The 18272-nt window shown below is 42.0% G+C and overlaps 1 protein-coding gene across 1 annotated transcript in view; it reads right to left on the bottom strand.

Moving 5' to 3' along the window:
* Positions 1-18272, bottom strand: part of LOC137375753 (uncharacterized) — a 181435-nt gene that overhangs the window by 5042 nt on the left and 158121 nt on the right. Inside the window, exons 6-7 of the mRNA XM_068043142.1 lie at positions 9800-9910; positions 2220-2319 (exon numbers count right to left, since the gene is read on the bottom strand). Of these exons, the coding sequence (XP_067899243.1) occupies positions 2220-2319; positions 9800-9910 (211 nt within the window). The remainder of the gene's footprint in view (positions 1-2219; positions 2320-9799; positions 9911-18272) is intronic.

Genomic DNA, 18272 nt, shown 5'->3' with positions numbered 1-18272 from the left:
GCGTACTGCCGCTGGATATTCATTCACAGCACAAGAGCTGCTCATTAATTTGCATACTTTCGTCAAATGGAAGACATATGCAGAAATAAAGGAAGAGTTACATATTAGAGTTTTCTGGTTAGTTCTTTTCGATTGGATTTAGTAGGAAGAGTCAGAGTCCTTCATCTGTTGTGTGGTCTTCAGCAGCATAAAGAAGAAATGTTTTATGAGACAATGCACCTGACATACAGACAAGGAAGACCCCCTGGTTTTATGCTGAGTTAGCTGAGGTCAACCAAGGTAGCAATAGAGGTGCTTGTGACCTTGTGTAAGGGAAGGGGAAAAAAATTCAACTGCAGCCTCTACTCCTGATCACTATGCAGTGACACCTGCTGGAAAGTGCATTTACATTGATGTGGCAAAGACAGCATCGGGCTCAGATATGATATGCATGACGGATGAATTGCCTGTCAACACTCCTTCTCCAGACTTATGTATGAATAATGGTCATTTGGGTGAGATATCAAGGACAGCTCAAACTAAACACCAGCAAGAGTCAGTGCCTCAGTAGCAGAGGGGGCTATTAAATTGGAGAGTCATAAAATAAATAAAATGGGTCATATGGTGGGGCACTGAGAAAAATACATTTCTGATGGCAAGGAACTGTATACCAGTGCCCCAATCCTTTAATTATTTTGCTTCTGATGGAATGCACTGGATTGATTTCTGGGATTGTCCCTGGAGGAGAGATTGAGTAGAATGGGCCTATATTTTCTGGAGTTTAGATGAATGAGAGGTAATCTCATTGAAACATATAAAATCCTTAAAAGGCTTGTCAGGGTAGATGCTGAAAGGCTGTTTCGCTTGGCTGGAGAATCTCGAACTAGGGGTCACTGTCTCAGGATAAAATGTCGGCTATTTAAGACTGAGATGAGGAGAAATTTCTTTACTTAGAGGGTTGTGAAGCTTTGGAGTAGTCTACCCCAGAGAGCTGTGGACGCTCAGTCAGTGAGTATATTCAAAACTGAGAGCGATGGGTTTTTATACATTAAGCGAATCAAGGAATATGAGGATAGGACAGGAAAGTGGAGTCGAGGTAGAAGGTCAGGCATGATCTTTTTGAACGGCAGAGCAGGCTCAAGGGGCTGTCAGGCCTATTCTAGCTTTTATTTCTTATGTACTTATGAACAAAACTCCAACTTATACATCAATTGATGTTTTGTGTCTTCGAGGAGATTTCCATTCCTCAGCATTGCTTTTGATTAAGCATTGTATAAATGAGATGGTGATGATTAATTTAAAGTTGTGGAATAAAAGGCAGGATATATAAAGCATTTAAATCAACTTTCATGTATTCTACGTCATACTTTTTTTTGCAATCTTTTTGTCGCTTCATCTTTCTCTCCTCTTCATCTTCCTCTCCTAAAGGCACTGACTCATGCTCCCTAGGTGCTGGCTGCCCTTTAGTGCATCCTCCTAATTGACACATGTGAATCTAGTGATTGTTGGCAGACAGTTTACCTATGGGGGCATTCCCAAAAGAGGCCATTCATCTGCCATGCACATGGAAGCACATTTCCAGCAGGAAAACCATCAGGAATGTGAGCCCCAGTTGATTTTCTCCTCTATAGCTCATTGTCAATGAAGTACAGCATCTCTCCTGCCACCCATGTGACTCAGTACAGACCAGGGATTGGATCTGGGATCTTTCTTGTCTGTGTCACTCAATTGCACACTGGATAATACATTTTCCAACTGAGCCATTGGGGTTTAGTCCCATCCTGGCATAAGGACCTTTGGTCTGACTCCTTACCTCAATTAATCCCTAGAACTTAATGAATAACTTCAAAAGGAGTAACAAAAGAATATTTAATACAGATACCTATAGGAAGAATAGTCTTCACTATTCTTGCTTGTAGTGGCATCTTCCCAAGCATTTGGAAATCAAGAAGTGGTAACAACTACCTCACTATATAAAGTCCTTTAAAACTCTTTGGCTTTGAAATTATTTTATATGTAAGACCACTTAAGGAAATTGCAATAATTTATTAGAAGTCTTAACCCATTTATTTCAAATGGATTAATGTCTTTGTTAAAAGATAGAGAAGCAGGTTAAGCAGTAGCACACCAGCATACACTTAGAATTATTTTAAAGCCATTGTGCATAGGGGGTTAGTGCAATGATTTTGTGCTCAAGGCACAGGTTGAAGCGCATATCAGGAATTCAAGTGTAGGGTTACCGTGTCTGATTTGCAGCCCATGGACCATGCAGGCTGCCAATAAGGGGCGCACTGAACTCCACGCTTGAATTACTGATACGTGCTCCACTTGTATGCAGCTCTGTGAAGAAGATAACAGAAAATATGTAAAGTTAAAGCTTCACTTGTGTTGCAAATGTGCATCTGGGAATATGGTCGACATATTAAACAATTCAAACTTTATGACATAACAGCAGGAACGACAACAACAACAACAACAACAACAACAGCTCTTTAAGTTTGACATTTTAACACAAAAAACGTCCTAAGACACTTCACAGATACAGGTAGATAAGGGATCGAGTATCTGACCATAATGGGAGAGATTAGGAGGAATGATCTAAAGCTTGTTTAAAAAGAAGGGTTTGAGAACGTTTTTTAAAGGTGAGTTGGAAAATGGTCCCATCAGGTTGGAAAATAGCAAATGTAACTCCGCTTTCAAGAAGACCGAAAGCAGGGGACTACAGGCCAGTTAGCTTAACTTCTGTCATAGAGAAAATGCTGGCATCTATTATTGAGGAGGTTATAGCAGATCCCAATGCAATCAGGCATAGTCAACATGGTTTTATGAAAGGGAAATCACATTTGATTAATTTATTGGAGTTCTTTGAGGAAGTAACAAGCAACGTGGATAAAGCGGAACCTGTGGATGTGGTAAACTTGGATTTCCAGAAGGCATTTGACAAGGTGCCACATCAAAGGTTACTAAACAAAATAAGAGCCCATGGTATAGGGGGTAACATATTAGTGTGGATAGAGAATTGGTTAGCTAACTGGAAACAGAGAATAGGCATACATGGGTCATTTACACGTTGGCATGCTGTAACTAGTGGAGTGCCACAAATATCAGTGTTAGGCCCTCAACTATTTACAATCTATACCAATGACTTGGAAGAAGGGACAGAATGTATGATTGCTAAATTTGCTGATGACACAAAGGTAGGAGAGTAAGTTGTGAAGAGGACATAAGGAGTCTGCAAAGGGATATTGATAGGTTAAGTGAGTGGGCAAAGATTTGGCAGATGGAGTATAATGTGAAAAAGTGTGAACTTGTCCATTTTGGCCAGAAAAATATAAAACACATTATTTGATGGACAGAGACTGCAGTACTCTGAGATGCAAAGGGATCTGAGTGTCCGAGTACACAAAATGTTAGTATGCATGTACAGCAAATGATTAAGATGCCAATACAATGTTGTTGTTTATTGCAAGGGGGAATGGAATATAAAAGTAGAGCTATTCTGCTACAGTTGTACAGGGCATTGTTGAGACCACATCTAGACTGTGGTGTACAGTTTTGGTCTCCTTACTTAAGAAAGGATATAATTGCATTGGAAGCAGTTCACAGAAGGTTCACTCGACTGATTCCTGGGATGAGAGGGTTACCTTATGAGGAAAGGTTGGAGAGGTTGGGTCTGTATTCATTGGAGTTTAGAAGGATGAGAAATTATCTTATTAAAACATATAAGATCCTGAGGGGCCTTGACAGGGTAGATGGTGAAAAGATGTTTCCCCTTCTGGGAGAGACTAAAACTAGGGGATACAGTTTAAAAATAAGGGGGCACCCATTTAAGACAGTGATGAGGAGAATTTTTTTTCCTCGAAGGGTTGTAAGTCTTTAAACTCTCTTCCCCAGAGAGCGATGGAGGCAGGGTCATTGAATATTTTTAAGGCAGATTAGACAGATTCTTGACAAACAAGGGGGTCAAAGGGTTTTGGGGGTAGGCAGGAAAATGGAGTTGAATTCACAAACAGATCAGCCATGGTCTTATAGAATGGCAGAGCAGGCCCGAGGAGCCAAATAGCCTACTTCTGCTCCTAGTTCGTGTGCTTGTGAGAGATGATGGCCAAGGAATCGGAAGGCTTTGCTAACAATGATGGGAAAATGGGGGGGGGGGGGTCACAAGAAGCCAGAGATTGAGGTGTCGAGGGTGTGGGAGGGGATAAAGTACTTGAGATTTGGTAGGGCAAGGCCATGGAGGTACGTATAGTTAAGAAGAAGGATAACAACAACAATTTGCATTTCTATAATACACCTTAAAGACCTTTCCCAAGTGCTTCACAGATTGGAATAAGGGCAATGGATGGTGAGCTAAAAGACAGGGTAGATTGATAAGATTTCTGATGTTTTGCTGGAAGAATTTGTGATCTATCGGAGGCTGAATAATGATTGAGAATGACAATGATTTTGTTTTATACATAATTCACAACACATAGACGTGATATACTTTTTGAGATGTGGTTCACTGAGTGTCTAATACATACAATGATACAATGACACATTTGGTTATTTTCCTAATTTCTTTTATCCTTCCCATTTTTCCCCTCCTCCCCTGAAAAAGGGGATGTAAGAATTTCTTTGCATGGATGTAATGACATTATAAATGCATTTTTAAGGATTGACTCTGGCATTTTTAATGAAATCCAAACCGTGTTGAGGTATATTTTCTGTTTTTTTTATGAATGGTTAATTCCTGTGTTAAAAAAAGATTGCACAGACGGATTTAGTATGAATGCATTACGCATTAGTTGGGGAACAGCATCAGTTGGATAATTTACCCCATATAATAAGACTTCACCAGAAATAGCGAAGAGAGGAAATCTTCACAAGCACATTTATAACATTGCTACACAAAACAACTAAAAGAATTTGGACTCACATAGAACCTGAAGGGGAGGCCAGAAATAAACAATAAATAATGGAAATCAAAATACAAAGAAAAATCCTTTCACAAAATAGAGACAAATTCATTGCACAACATAGTTACAGAGACATTAAATCTTTGTAACTCAGATGCACTGGATATGCTGATGTGATTTGGGACATTTTATGTCGGCCGCCACTGTCAAGTGCTCTCAAATAATGAATGGCAGCATCTTAAGATATCTCAGAGGAATTGCATGAGTATACTTCTCAGCATCTAGGTGCTGGAAAGACACCAAATGAAGTAATCCATCAAAGTGCCATTCATAACATCATTTATGACAAGCAGCTGAAGTGTACAGGCCACCTATGCATACTAATGGTGCCTGTGCCACAGTAAAGAAAAATCTGGTGAACACACATGCAACACAGTGGAGGATCAGCTCGGAGAGCAGGAATCAGGTATCTGCACCTAGCGAAAGCTGCTGCTAGAACAGCTGATGTGTCTAAGTTAACTCATCGAAACACTAACCATGGAGGAGCTTACCAACTGATTCATGCACCACTGCAAACCAATTCTTTACCCTTTAGTCCTGTGTACATGTCTGATCAGCTTTGGACACCACTCATGAGCCTAGGCATTTGCCAGAATGGGAATATGTGTACATCATAGTTTTTTCCCAATGGGTTAGTGGGTAAATATACTGCCAAATGTGTACTGAACCATTCAGAACAGAAGGTCCCTTGGCTCTGCTGAATTAGCTGATTTCAACCAGAGCAGCAGTTGAAGTTCTACATTTCGCCTCATTGTTCCTATGCTAAGGAAAGAAAAAGAAAGAACTTGCAGTTACAAAGTACCTTATTACATCCCTCGCAAACATTGCAAAGCGAACACTGAATTACAATCACTGTTGTTATGTAGGCAAATGGGGCAGCCATTTTGCACACAGCGATGTCCCACAAGCAACAATGAGATGAGTGACCAGATCACCTATATTTTTGTGTGGCGGTGGTTGAGGGAGCAATGTTTGGCTAAGACAGTTAGAGAACTCTCTGCCTTTCTTCAAATAATATCACATAAACTTTAATGTCAACCTGAACCACTAGGCCATACTTCTGTTTAATATCTCATCTGAAGAATGGCACCTCAGCAATGTATCATTCACTCACCACTACACTGGACTGTTAAACTAAATTATCTGCTCAGTTCCTTGATTGGGGTTTGAACTCAAAACCTTTTGACTCAGAGCTGACACTTGCCTTTAAGTCAGAGGAGCCTGAGACAGGAGAAAAGCCAATCAAGGCACTCTCCCCTGTTTGCTATTTTCTCCATTTTTGGAAAGTGCATCTTCTATGTCAACATTGATAGGAAACATTAAAACTTAGTTAGAAAGAATATTTACTGAAGTCTAACTGATGACCTTCGCTGACTCAGACCAATTGGCACTGCAGTTTAGTTCTGAGCTTCCTCCTTAGTTGGAAAGTTGTCAAAACTCCATGTGCCAAAGGAGTAGATTTAATTCTGTTCTACTCTTTCTTGTCCCTGTTTGATCTATTTTGCAAGTCTTGGCTTGTCATAGTCATTCCTATAACTGGGCTTTTACACAATGACCTCACAGTTGTGTTCAAGGGTCATGCTCTACCTTAGGAACATGGGGAAGGTCATTCAGCATCTTGAGCCTGTTCCACCATTCAATAAGACCATGGTTGATCTGTAGCCTCACTCCATCCACCCACCTTGGCTCTATAGCCTTTTATACCCTTGTCTAGAAAAAAAATCTATTAATGTCAGGTTTACAATGATTAATTGAACTAGCATCTACTGCTTGTTGTGGAGAGAGGTCCACACTTCTATCACCCTTTGTGTGAACAAAATCTTCCCTTTCAAATGTTGACTGACCTGCAGTGCATTGCCAGAATGTTCTATTTTGGGGAGAATGTTATTTTGTTTGACTAATCTCTTTATTCTATCAATATCGCAGTTTATTTAGACAATTTGAAAAAAAAGGTTCACATTTTTGGTTCAGTGAATGGATATTATCCATGAAGAAACACCTATAATGCTGGACAAAGCTGCCAAAAATGTTGGATACACTCATCAGGTGAGGCAGCATCCGAGGAGAGAGGAAGGTAACGTTTCAGGACGATGACATATCGTCAGAACTTTTTTGAGATTTGATGGCTTGTTGTTTCTGAAAGCAATTGTTTTTTTTTACTGAATATCATTATCACTTGTTGGCTAATATAAGAGAGAGTTGTGCTCTGCTGTGTACCAATACTCAATGAGTTAAGTTAACTTGGCACTGACTGTGTTTTTCAAAATGTTAATGTAGAGCTAATTGACTCTATTTATTTATTATACTGCCGTTGTAATCCTGTGGGAAATTCAGTTCACTGAATACCAGCAAAGGGCCTGCCAAGGTTATTTTCCGAACACCCTGAACAGCTGCCAGAGATGAAACAACCATTTTTCTGAACTAGATGCAAATCTGGCCCAAGAAGTGAAAGGAAAAGGTTTTAAATGTTCTTGTCTCTCAGTATTGCTCTGTTCATTGATCCTCTGAACATTCAGTGCTTGTTCTTCCAAATACTCCATTCTATTCACTGTTCTTTCTGCCTGCATCCTTTCAATATTGGAACCAAAATTTTTCACATCCTCCTCTTACTCTAATCTGTTCCTTTTCAGGACCTCTACATTATAGATCTCATTTTTCACTTGATTTCTCTTTGCTGCTGCAAATTGTAGGTTATAAAAATCGGAATACTGGAGTCAATCAAGTCTCTTTAACTTGTCTTATTTCTTATTTTGCTCAGCCCATTTCCTGAAGTACAACAGTGTAGCTTGTACTTGTATGGTTAATTACTGGGTCCAATACGTCATTACCTTTTGTTTGCATGCTGTTAATGCCTCAGCTTGTTTAGTGGTTAAGTCAGGAGCTATCATTCAGTCTGCATGACTTTTAGGTTTATTACTCCATGCATGAGTGGCCATTACAATTCTCTGTAGCCTTCAATCCCTTACCTCTTCCAACCTTTATTGCAAAAGGGACAATCGCTTGTCGCTGTGGAGCCCATTCATCATTTGACACTCTATTCTCATCCTCACCTCTACTGGCTGAAGGACCAGCTTGGTAAATCTGTGTATCTGTCTAAAGTGTGTTTTAACCTAAAATAACCCTACACTACTCTAGCTCAACGATTTATATAATTCTATATAATGTGAACCAGCTTATTCAATTTAAGAATCTATACCTGCCTATCCTTACACTCATCACCTTAGCCTTGGTCTCTCAGTAAATGCATAAAAAACTGACTTCATCTCACTGCCTCCAGATACAGCATTTATCTTTGTGTTGACTAATTAGAAAGTTTTGGAAAAGTGATATGTTGTTAAAGCTTTAAGTGTGAATGAATTCATCAGATTAGTGATAAGAGACTTAACTATATGAGATGAAAGAATGCACTTAAACTACATAAATATTATTGCAATATACATAAGCATGGTCCATAATTTAGGGACAAAATATTTACAGGTACCTAGCCTAAGTCAATGAGCTGCCTGAAATATAAATGTTTTCACAACACATGGGATGTACTGGGCCTGTTGGTTATTAACTTTCTATCAGTTATAATTTTAACATCATGAATCTGTAATGCTATCTGTCAATTAGTATGTTTGCAAGTTTTGAAAAAGACAAACTATCCTGTGTCTTTCTGGTAGTCTAATGACAGAATATTAAACTCTGAGAAGGGTCAAGTGTAAGGAGGAACTGAATGGTAAAAAAAGTGATGTTGATTCGCTAGCAACCCATTTTCCATGACTGCCATTTATCAGTTTCACCCTCTTATTGTCCAGTTTCCAACTCTGAAACTTACTGCGTGGTCAGCTGCCAAACCCAGAGTACTCACTCTCCCAGTTTTACATCCTCGACCAATATAAAACCTCAGCAGTTCCCCATGGGCTCTCTTCAGTGGTTCACAGCTGGAGGACTGGGCTAAAATTCATTGCAGCAGAGTCCCTTCATAGGGCAAGGTTTATAGAATATCAGCAAGGGATCAGAGAACCTACTGTTCCTGTAAGACATATCTTGAATTATGATGCTATAATGGTAGAATTATGAAGAAATCTGTGGCCTGGATTGTATTGTTGTTCAGCTGGAGCAGGACAGTGAGACAATGGAAAGCCACAGGACAACGACACAGGAGGAGAAAAACATAACAAGTAAAAAGTAAGGAAGTTCCTCAATGGCTCAGGACACTGTCTACTGTAATGCTGGGCCACAGAGTACACAAAATTCCCAGGTTCAGTCACCAGTGTGTGTTGAGTAAGTTACCTCAGCTGGGGGGTTGTAGGGATGCTACAATCACCCTCAGTACAATTGGATAGGTAAGGGAGCAAAAGAAAATCTGTCAGGGTTACAATTCCTGATTGCTCTGTGGTTATTTGTTTTGGAAAGCATGAACACCAGACGAGGACAATAACCAATAGGCATGGGTGCCTGCTAAAGTCAAAAAGCCTACTGACTCACATTGTTGAAGCTCATAAATGAAGAGTAGCCACTTCAGCAAGGCTAAGGAGGGCTGCCATCAAGGGATGGCATCTTCAGGAAGGCGGGGAGAAATAAAAGAACTTGGCAACTAATAAAACGGAGAAATGTTTGTGCAGCAGCAACCATACAAAGCTCTGACGTCAGCAAGAGCAGCCTCATACATTGAACACATTGACGGTTAGGTTCTTGGTGGCAGACCAATGACTGCAGACCGAATGAAAACGTGCTAGAAGATCAAGTGCAAAAGCCAGCGTTAGTAATCATCAGTAACAACTTTCGAGAACCGCCAAGTAAGGTAACAACTTTGAGAGTAAAGTGGAGGGAAGTCCTGGTGATGAGCTTCACCAAGTCTCGGCTGACAAGCTCACCTCGGGGGAGGAGATACTGACTTCGCAAGGTTCCTGGTACGTGAGGGCCTAGCGTCATCTGCAACTGCATTCGCGGAGCTGTCCGTGGTAGTGTCCACCCGTCTCTACCAGCTGATGGAGGGTACATGGAAGCGGGAAACGTTGTGAGGAGAAATATAAAAAAATCAGGGAAATAAAATGCAAAAATAAGTAACTCGTGAAGTTATGCAGAAATTATAGCACCTGCTGCGGAAAGGGATCATGACAATTAAATAAAAAGTAACCTTGAATGAGCATAGCAAATTTAAAGGGGGAAAATGTGCATTGTAACACAAGAAAAAGTGGAAAGGTTTTAAGCAATAAAGTGAACATAATGCATGTGATAATAAGTAACCCACTCAGTGACATTCAGGTATGTTTCGCCTTCTAAAGAGAGTCGAATCAGCCTACCTCTGTCGGGTGGGTTTGATCAATCCTTGACCATATACTGGATGCGCACCAGACAAGGTAGGGCACTGCAATATGTCGAAGGAAGGCAGACCTTGTCCATTCCACCCCACTTGAACCGCTCCTCTGGCCAACTGATCACAGAGTCTCATTAATGCTCATTGCAGAAATACATTGGTGAATCATATAAATTATAGAGTAGAGATGGAGTAACTGTTTCCACTAGCTGGAGGCTCAGTAACCAGAGGTCATTGATTTAAGGTAAGTGGCAAAAATTCCAAAAAGAAAATGAACAAAGATTTTCTACGCAGTGGGCTGTTGTGATTTGGAATGCACAGCCTGAAAGGATGGTGGAAGCAGATTCAATAATAACTTTCAAAAGGGCATTAGATATATATTTGCAAAGGAGACATTTGCTGGGCTGTAGGGAAATAGCAGGAGATTAACTCGACAGCTTTCTCAAAGAGTCAGCACACACATGATGGTCTGTATGGCCTCCTTCTGTGACGTATCATTCTGTGAATCCATGGTATTTCATGTATCACAAGATAGGTTCAAATGAAGGTGGTTCTTCAGTACATTTCATCTCATCCTCTCAGAACACCAATTCTACAATCTTCTTATTTACCGCATCTAGACACCTCTCGAATAAGTCCATCCTGGCCTGACAAGCTCTTTAAGGAGGTGATCACTCTCAATGTAAAGATTAACTTCCTGGCATCCGGACAAACCAACCATGAATCTGTGGTACACTTGCCCTGCTACCTTGGCATATTTTAAAGCACTCTCCCTGCTTTACTTTTTCTATCACACAAGTATAGTACTGGTGTTATGTATGCATATTATTAGCAGCTGTATTAATATAGAAGAGGCACACAGTTGTACAGGAGAATCATGTTCTTTATATGGTTGCAACAGCAACAATAACTTACATTTATATAGCACCTTTAATGTAGTAAAACATCTCAAGGTGCAGTGCCAATCTAACATGAAACAAATAAAGCTGTACATTTGTACCAGGCACTGAGCGGTCGACTTAGCCATCCTCATAGAGTCATTATGGCACAGAAAGAGGCCATGAGTCCCATTGAATCCATGCTAGCTGTCTGTAGGGAAATCCAATCAGTCCCATTCCCCCGCTCTATCCCCATAGCCCTGAAAGCTTATTTCCCTCAAGTGCCAATCCAATTTCCTTTTAAAATCATTCATCGTATCCACTTCCAATGCCCTCGTCAGCAGTGAGTTCCAGGTCACTATCACTTGCTGGTAAAAAAAGTTCTTCCTCACATCCTCCCTGCATCACTTGCCCAAAACCTTAGATCTGTGACCCCCAGTCCTTGTACCATCAGCTAATGGGAACAGCTTTTCTTTGTCTACCTTATCAAAAACTGTCATACTCTTGTACGCCTCTATCAAATCTCCCCTCAATCTCCTTTGCTCCAAGGAGAACAACCCCAGCTTCTCCAACCTAACCTTGTAGCTAAAACCCTTTATCCCTGGAACCATTCTGGGAAATCTCCTCTGCACCCTCTCCATGACTTGCATATCCTTCCGAAAGTGTGGTGACCAGAACTGGATGCAATATTCTCGTTGTGGCCTAACCAGTGATTTATAAAGGTTCAGCATAATTTCCTGGTTTTTGTACGCAACGCCTCTATTTATGAAGCCAAAGATCCCATATGCTGTGCTAACTACTCTCAATATGTCCTGCCACCTTCAAAGTTGTTATGCACATACACCTCCAGGTTCATCAGTTCCTGCACACTCTTTAGAACAGTGCCATTAAGTCCATATTGCCTCTCCTTATCCCTTCGGGCAAAATGCATCACCTACACTTCTCTGTACTAAATTCCACCTGCCACTTCTCTGCCCATTCTGCTAGCCTATCTATGTCCTATTGCAGTTGATTGGTATCATCCTCACTGTCTGCCACTCCTCCAAGTTTGGTATCATCGGCAAATTTTGAAATTTTATTCTGTATTCCAATATCCATATATCAAAAAAAAGGGATCCCCTTGGGGAACACCACTGTCTACCATCCTCCAGTCTGAAAAAACAACCATCTACTATGACTCATAAGCAGAAAATGCTGGAAATACTCAGCAGGTTTTTTTAGATTAGATTAGAGATACAGCACTGAAACAGGCCCTTCGGCCCACCGAGTCTGTGCCAAACATCAACCACCCATTTGTACTAATGCTACACTAATCCCATATTCCTACCAAACATCCCCACCTGTCCCTATATTTCCCTACCACCTACCTATACTAGTGACAATTTATAATGGCCAATTTACTTATCAACCTGCTAGTCTTTTGGCTTGTGGGAGGAAACCGGCGCACCCGGAGAAAACCCACGCAGACACAGGGAGAACTTGCAAACTCCACACAGGCAGTACCCGGAATCGAACCCGGGTCGCTGGAGCTGTGAGGCTGCGGTGCTAACCACTGTGCCGCTGTGCCGCATCTGTGGAGAGGGAAACAAAGTTAACATTTCAGGATTGTGACTTTCATCAGAACTGGGTCATGACCTGAAACTTTCTTGTTTCAGATTTCCAGCAGCTGCAGTATTTTGCTTTAGTATATCCCATGGCCCACTGTTTTCTGTCCTTAAGCCAATTTTTTATCCAAGCTAACACTCACCCTCCTGTTCCATCAGCCTCAATTTTATTAACCATCCTCAGAGCAGCTGAGAAAATGGCCCAGATAATTTTCATTTTGTGTATGTGGGGGCCAGCAGGAGAAGGGAGCTGCTCCCCGACCCAACACTGGGCGGCACAGTGGCGCAGTGGTTAGCACCGCAGCCTCAAAGCTCTAGGGACCCGGGTTCAATTCTGGGTACTGCCTGTGCGGAGTTTGCAAGTTCTCCCTGTGACTGCGTGGGTTTTCGCCGGGTGCTCCAGTTTCTTCCCACAGCCAAAGACTTGCAGGTGATAGGTGAATTGGCCATTGTAAATTGCCCCTAGTGTAGGTAGGTGATAGGGAATATGGGATTACTGTAGGGTTAGTATAAATGGGTGGTTGTTGGTCGGCACAGACTCGGTGGGCCGAAGGGCCAGTTTCGGTGCTGTATCTCTAACTAAATAAATAAAATAAAATACTCTGAGGTCTCCTCGCTGTGGGATTGCTTACATCCTGCCCTCACCTAACTGGCCAGGCAGCTCAGCGTGGGACCCAGAAAATTCCCCACCATCCAACAACTGCCTGCTTGACCCCTGCAGCTCACTAGTGGCATTTAAATGAAGGTCAACCCTAAATATAGTTCAGGCCTCCTGACACTACCTTTGACCACTCCACCAACTTGGTGCTCATTTTGGGTGGAAGACAAGACCCAATAAATCCTACACTACCATTAACACTGGCTCAAAGAGTAGCCCAATGTCTTCAGCTATTGTAAAGCCAACATTGTATACTCTGGTTTTAAGATACGCTTGTGCACAGAGCTCTTGCTTGTCTGAGGTAAGAGCATGCCAGGTAGGCAGTATAGCTCAATGCTGTCTGTTCACACCAATCAAACAGCAAGAGCTTGTGTCAAGCCAATACCTACAGTATAATACAATAGTGTTTTCTCAGGGCTTTTATTTGTCCTACAAAACAGAAATGATTTTTTTCTCACTTGCTGCAAGTGGGCATTTACACTGACGTCAACTAAAGCATGGTGTTGGAGGCATGGTATCAACACCCGGCCTACGGTTGTCATTTATCACAAGTCCTTGCTGAATTAAATCTATTTTAGTCAAATTCATTCATGAAATATTTCAGTTGTATGATGTCTTTGTTGGCTTCTCAATGAAAGGAAGCCAGCTGTATGTAGAACTAAAAATACAGTGCAATGTTATCTTGGAAGCAGAATGCTTCAGAATTCGGGTCTGTGCCAGCAAGCAAGATGAGGACTCAGTTGTACCATGATGACCCAAATGCTTTTTAAAAATATTTGGCACCCACTCACCCCCTGCCACACCACCCCTCCACTTCAGTATATGTCCTGTCTTCTCCCAAAGGGGTTGACTCATGTTAGAACATAATTCTACAAGTGATGGATCATATCCAAAATGGTCATTGCTTATTTATGAGCTTAATCAGTGAGTTCTGGCAAGCTACCCAAACTTAAGAGGTCACAATGTTCAAGTCTGATCCTGTCTCTCCTCACGTGCACAAACACACAGTTGTCCAGCTGGGGTCAATGGGTGGTACAGCAGCTACAAGACCTTGCTTATTTGTTTTTCCTTCCCAAGTCCATCGATGCCAGCATGAGAATTCCGACTACTACTCTGATTGTGCTCAGTATAGACTGGTGTTGATCTGGGACTTACTGTTTTAGAATGGCTGAACTGCAGACTGCCTTTACCAACTGAGCCATCAGGGAGTAGATAAAAATAGCAAAGACATGCGGGCAAACTGTTGAAAGAAAAGGCATATCGTAATGTTTGAACTGTAGAACTGAAATGGGAACTTCATTGCTAATTTGGAGATGAGCAATACAGGAAGATGGAATTTTCCTTTATGTAGCACTTTTCACAACCTTGGGATGTCCTAAAATACTTTACAGCCAATTAGGTACTTTTGAAGTGTGGTCACTGTTGCAATGAACAAAATGGAGCAACCAATATACTGACAGCAAAGTCACAGAAATAACTCTGCGATAATGATCTGATAATCTCCAGTATAGATGTTGGATGAGGAATAAATATTGACCAGGACTCTCCTGCTCTTCTCCAAGATATATATATGCTCTTTTACATCCACTTGAGAAGGCGTACAGGGTCTCATCTAAAAAATGGCACCTTCAACAGTTCAGGGCTTCCTTCAACTCCACATTGGGAGTGTCAGCTTTGATTTCATGTCAAATTAAAAGACATCTCTGGAGTGGGGCTGACCCAAAACCTTCTGATTGAGAAGCAAGAATGTTAACAACTGAGCCACGGCTGAAACCTAAAATCCCCTGTTCAGTCCTGGGTTTGTGCTGAATTAGCTGATCAAGACAATTTGTTGTATCACTTCATCCATCTCCCAGCTAACGTCAGCTAACAATTGGGCCTGGAGCTTTCTTGGTTTACATGATTCACTAAGTGTATTTACTCAGATGTTTCTAAATTCATAAATAAAATGTAGTACACAAACAGCATAATTTTATATAGGCTGCCATTGTTCGACTTGGTGCGTTAATCACTGTAATCACAAAATACAAAGCAAGTCGTCATACTCAATTTAATAACTTGAGGCTGGCTTTTGGCTCTCGTCCTACAGGAATGCCTTTAATACAGTAAAATGCCCCAAAGTTATTGCAGGGTAACCAGAAAACATTTGACATCGAGCCACATAAGGAGATATTAGGACAAGGGACCAAAAGTTTGGTCAAAGAGGTAGGTTTTAAGGAGCGACTTAAAGGAGGAGAGAGAGATAGTGAGGCAGAGATGTTTAGTGAGGGAATTACTAGAGCTTCGGGCCAAGGCAGCTGACAGCATGGCCATCAATGGTGGAGTGGAGGAAATCAGTAAAGTACAAGAGACTAGAATTGTAGAAGTGCAGAGATCTCAGATTGTTGTAGTGCTGGAAGAGGTTACAGGGATAGTTAGGGGGCAAGACTATAGTGGGATTTGAACACAAAATGAAGGGAATAAATGGCAATTAATGTGCAATATGTGGACTGTAAGAATGTTCACATTGACTAATCTCGAGATAAGGAGTGAGTGACTTGTCTTATCTGGAGCTTGATAAAAGTCAGAGTAACGTTAAACTATATTTTGCAAGCTCCTGCATTATGTCCTTTGGTACAACAGGTATCTGGCACAGAGTCTGTCCCTGTTGCTCAGAAGGGAAGGGGGAAGAGGAGCAGAGCATTAGTCATTGGGGACTCCATAGTTAGGGGAACAGATAGGAGGTTCTGTGGGAACGAGAGAGACTCACGGTTGGTGTGTTGCCTCCCAGGTGCCAGGGTTCGTGATGTCTCGGATTGTGTTTTTGGGATCCTTAGGGGGGAGGGGGAGCAGCCCCAAGTCGTGGTCCACATAGGCACCAACGACATAGGTAGGAAGAGAGATGGGGATTTAAGACAGAAATTCAGGGAGCTAGGGTGGAAGCTTAGAGCGAGAACAAACAGTTGTTATCTCTGGGTTGTTGCCCGTGCCACGTGATAGCGAAGCGAGGAATAGGGAGAGAGAGGAGTTGAACACGTGGCTGCAGGGATGGTGCAGGAGGGAGGGTTTTGGTTTCCTGGATAATTGGGGCTCTTTCTGGGGTAGGTGGGACCTCTACAAACAGGATGGTCTTCACCTGAACCAGAGGGGTACCAATATCCTGGGGGGGAGATTTGCTAGTTCTCTTCGGGGGGGTTTAAACTAATTCAGCAGGGGAATGGGAACCTAAATTGTAGTGCCAGTGTACAGGATGTTGAGAGTAGTGAGGTCAGGGATAAGGTTACAAGGACGCAAGAGGGCACTGGCAAGCAAGAACCTGGTTTAAAGTGTGTCTACTTCAATGCCAGGAGCATCTGGAATAAGGTGGGTGAGCTTGCAGCATGGGTTGGTACCTGGGATCTCAATGTAGTGGCCATTTCGGAGACATGGGTAGAGCAGGGGCAGGAATGGATGTTGCAGGTTCCGGGATTTAGATGTTTCAGTAAGAACAGAGAAGATGGTAAAAGAGGGGGGGGGTGTGGCATTGTTAATCAAGGAGAGTATTACAGCGACAGAAAGAACATTTGAGGACTCGTCTACTGAGGTAGTATGGGCCGAGGTTAGAAACAGGAGAGGTGAGGTCACCCTGTTGGGAGTCTTTTATAGACCTCCGAATAGTTCCAGAGATTTAGAGGAAAGGATAGCGAAGATGATTCTCGACAGGGGCGAGAGTAACAGGGTAGTTGTTATGGGGGACTTTAACTTTCCAAATATTGACTGGAAATACTATAGTTCGAGTACTTTAGATGGGTCAGTTTTTGTCCAGTGTGTGCAGGAGGGTTTTCTGACACAGTATGTAGACAGGCCAACCAGGGGCGATGCCACATTGGATTTGGTACTGGGTAATAAACCCGGCCAGGTGTTAGATTTAGATGTAGGTGAGCACTTTGGTGATAGTGATCACAATTCGGTTAGGTTTACCTTAGCGATGGGCGGGGACAGGTATATACCGCAGGGCAAGAATTATAGCTGGGGGAAAGGAAATTATGATGCGATTAGGCAAGATTTAGGATGCGTAGGATGGGGAAGGAAACTGCAGGGGATGGGCACAATCGAAATGTGGAGCTTATTCAAGGAGCAGCTACTGCGTGTCCTTGATAAGTATGTACCTGTCAGGCAGGGAGGAAGTTGTCGAGCGAGGGAGCCGTGGTTTACTAAAGAAGTTGAAGCGCTTGTCAAGAGGAAGAAGAAGGCTTATGTTAGGATGAGACGTGAAGGCTCAGTTAGGGCGCTTGAGAGCTATAAGCTAGCCAGGAAGGATCTAAAGGGAGAGCTAAGAAGAGCAAGGAGAGGACACGAGAAGTCATTGGCGGATAGGATCAGGGAAAACCCTAAGGCTTTCTATAGGTATATCAGGAATAAAAGAATGACTAGAGTTAGATTAGGGCCAATCAAGGATAGTAGTGGGAAGTTGTGTGTGGAATCAGAGGAGATAGGGGAAGCGTTAAATGAATATTTTTCGTCAGTATTTACAGTAGAGAAAGAAAATGTTGTCGAGGAGAATACTGAGATTCAGGCTACTAGGCTAGATGGGATTGAGGTTCACAAGGAGGAGGTGTTAGCAATTTTGGAAAGTGTGAAAATAGATAAGTCCCCTGGGCCAGATGGGATTTATCCGAGGATTCTCTGGGAAGCTAGGGAGGAGATTGCGGAGCCTTTGTCCTTGATCTTTATGTCGTCATTGTCGACAGGAATAGTGCCGGAAGCCTGGTGGATAGCAAATGTTGTCGCCTTGTTCAAGAAGGGGAGTGGTAATTATAGACCTGTGAGCCTTACTTCGGTTGTGGGTAAAATGTTGGAAAAGGTTATAAGAGACAGGATTTATAATCATCTAGAAAATAATAAGTTCATTAGCGATAGTCAGCACGGTTT

Source organism: Heterodontus francisci, chromosome 12, assembly GCF_036365525.1.
Source record: "Heterodontus francisci isolate sHetFra1 chromosome 12, sHetFra1.hap1, whole genome shotgun sequence".
Lineage (NCBI taxonomy): Eukaryota > Metazoa > Chordata > Chondrichthyes > Heterodontiformes > Heterodontidae > Heterodontus > Heterodontus francisci.
The sequence above is the reverse complement of the archived record's forward strand: the minus strand, read 5'-3'. Positions and strand labels throughout refer to the sequence as shown.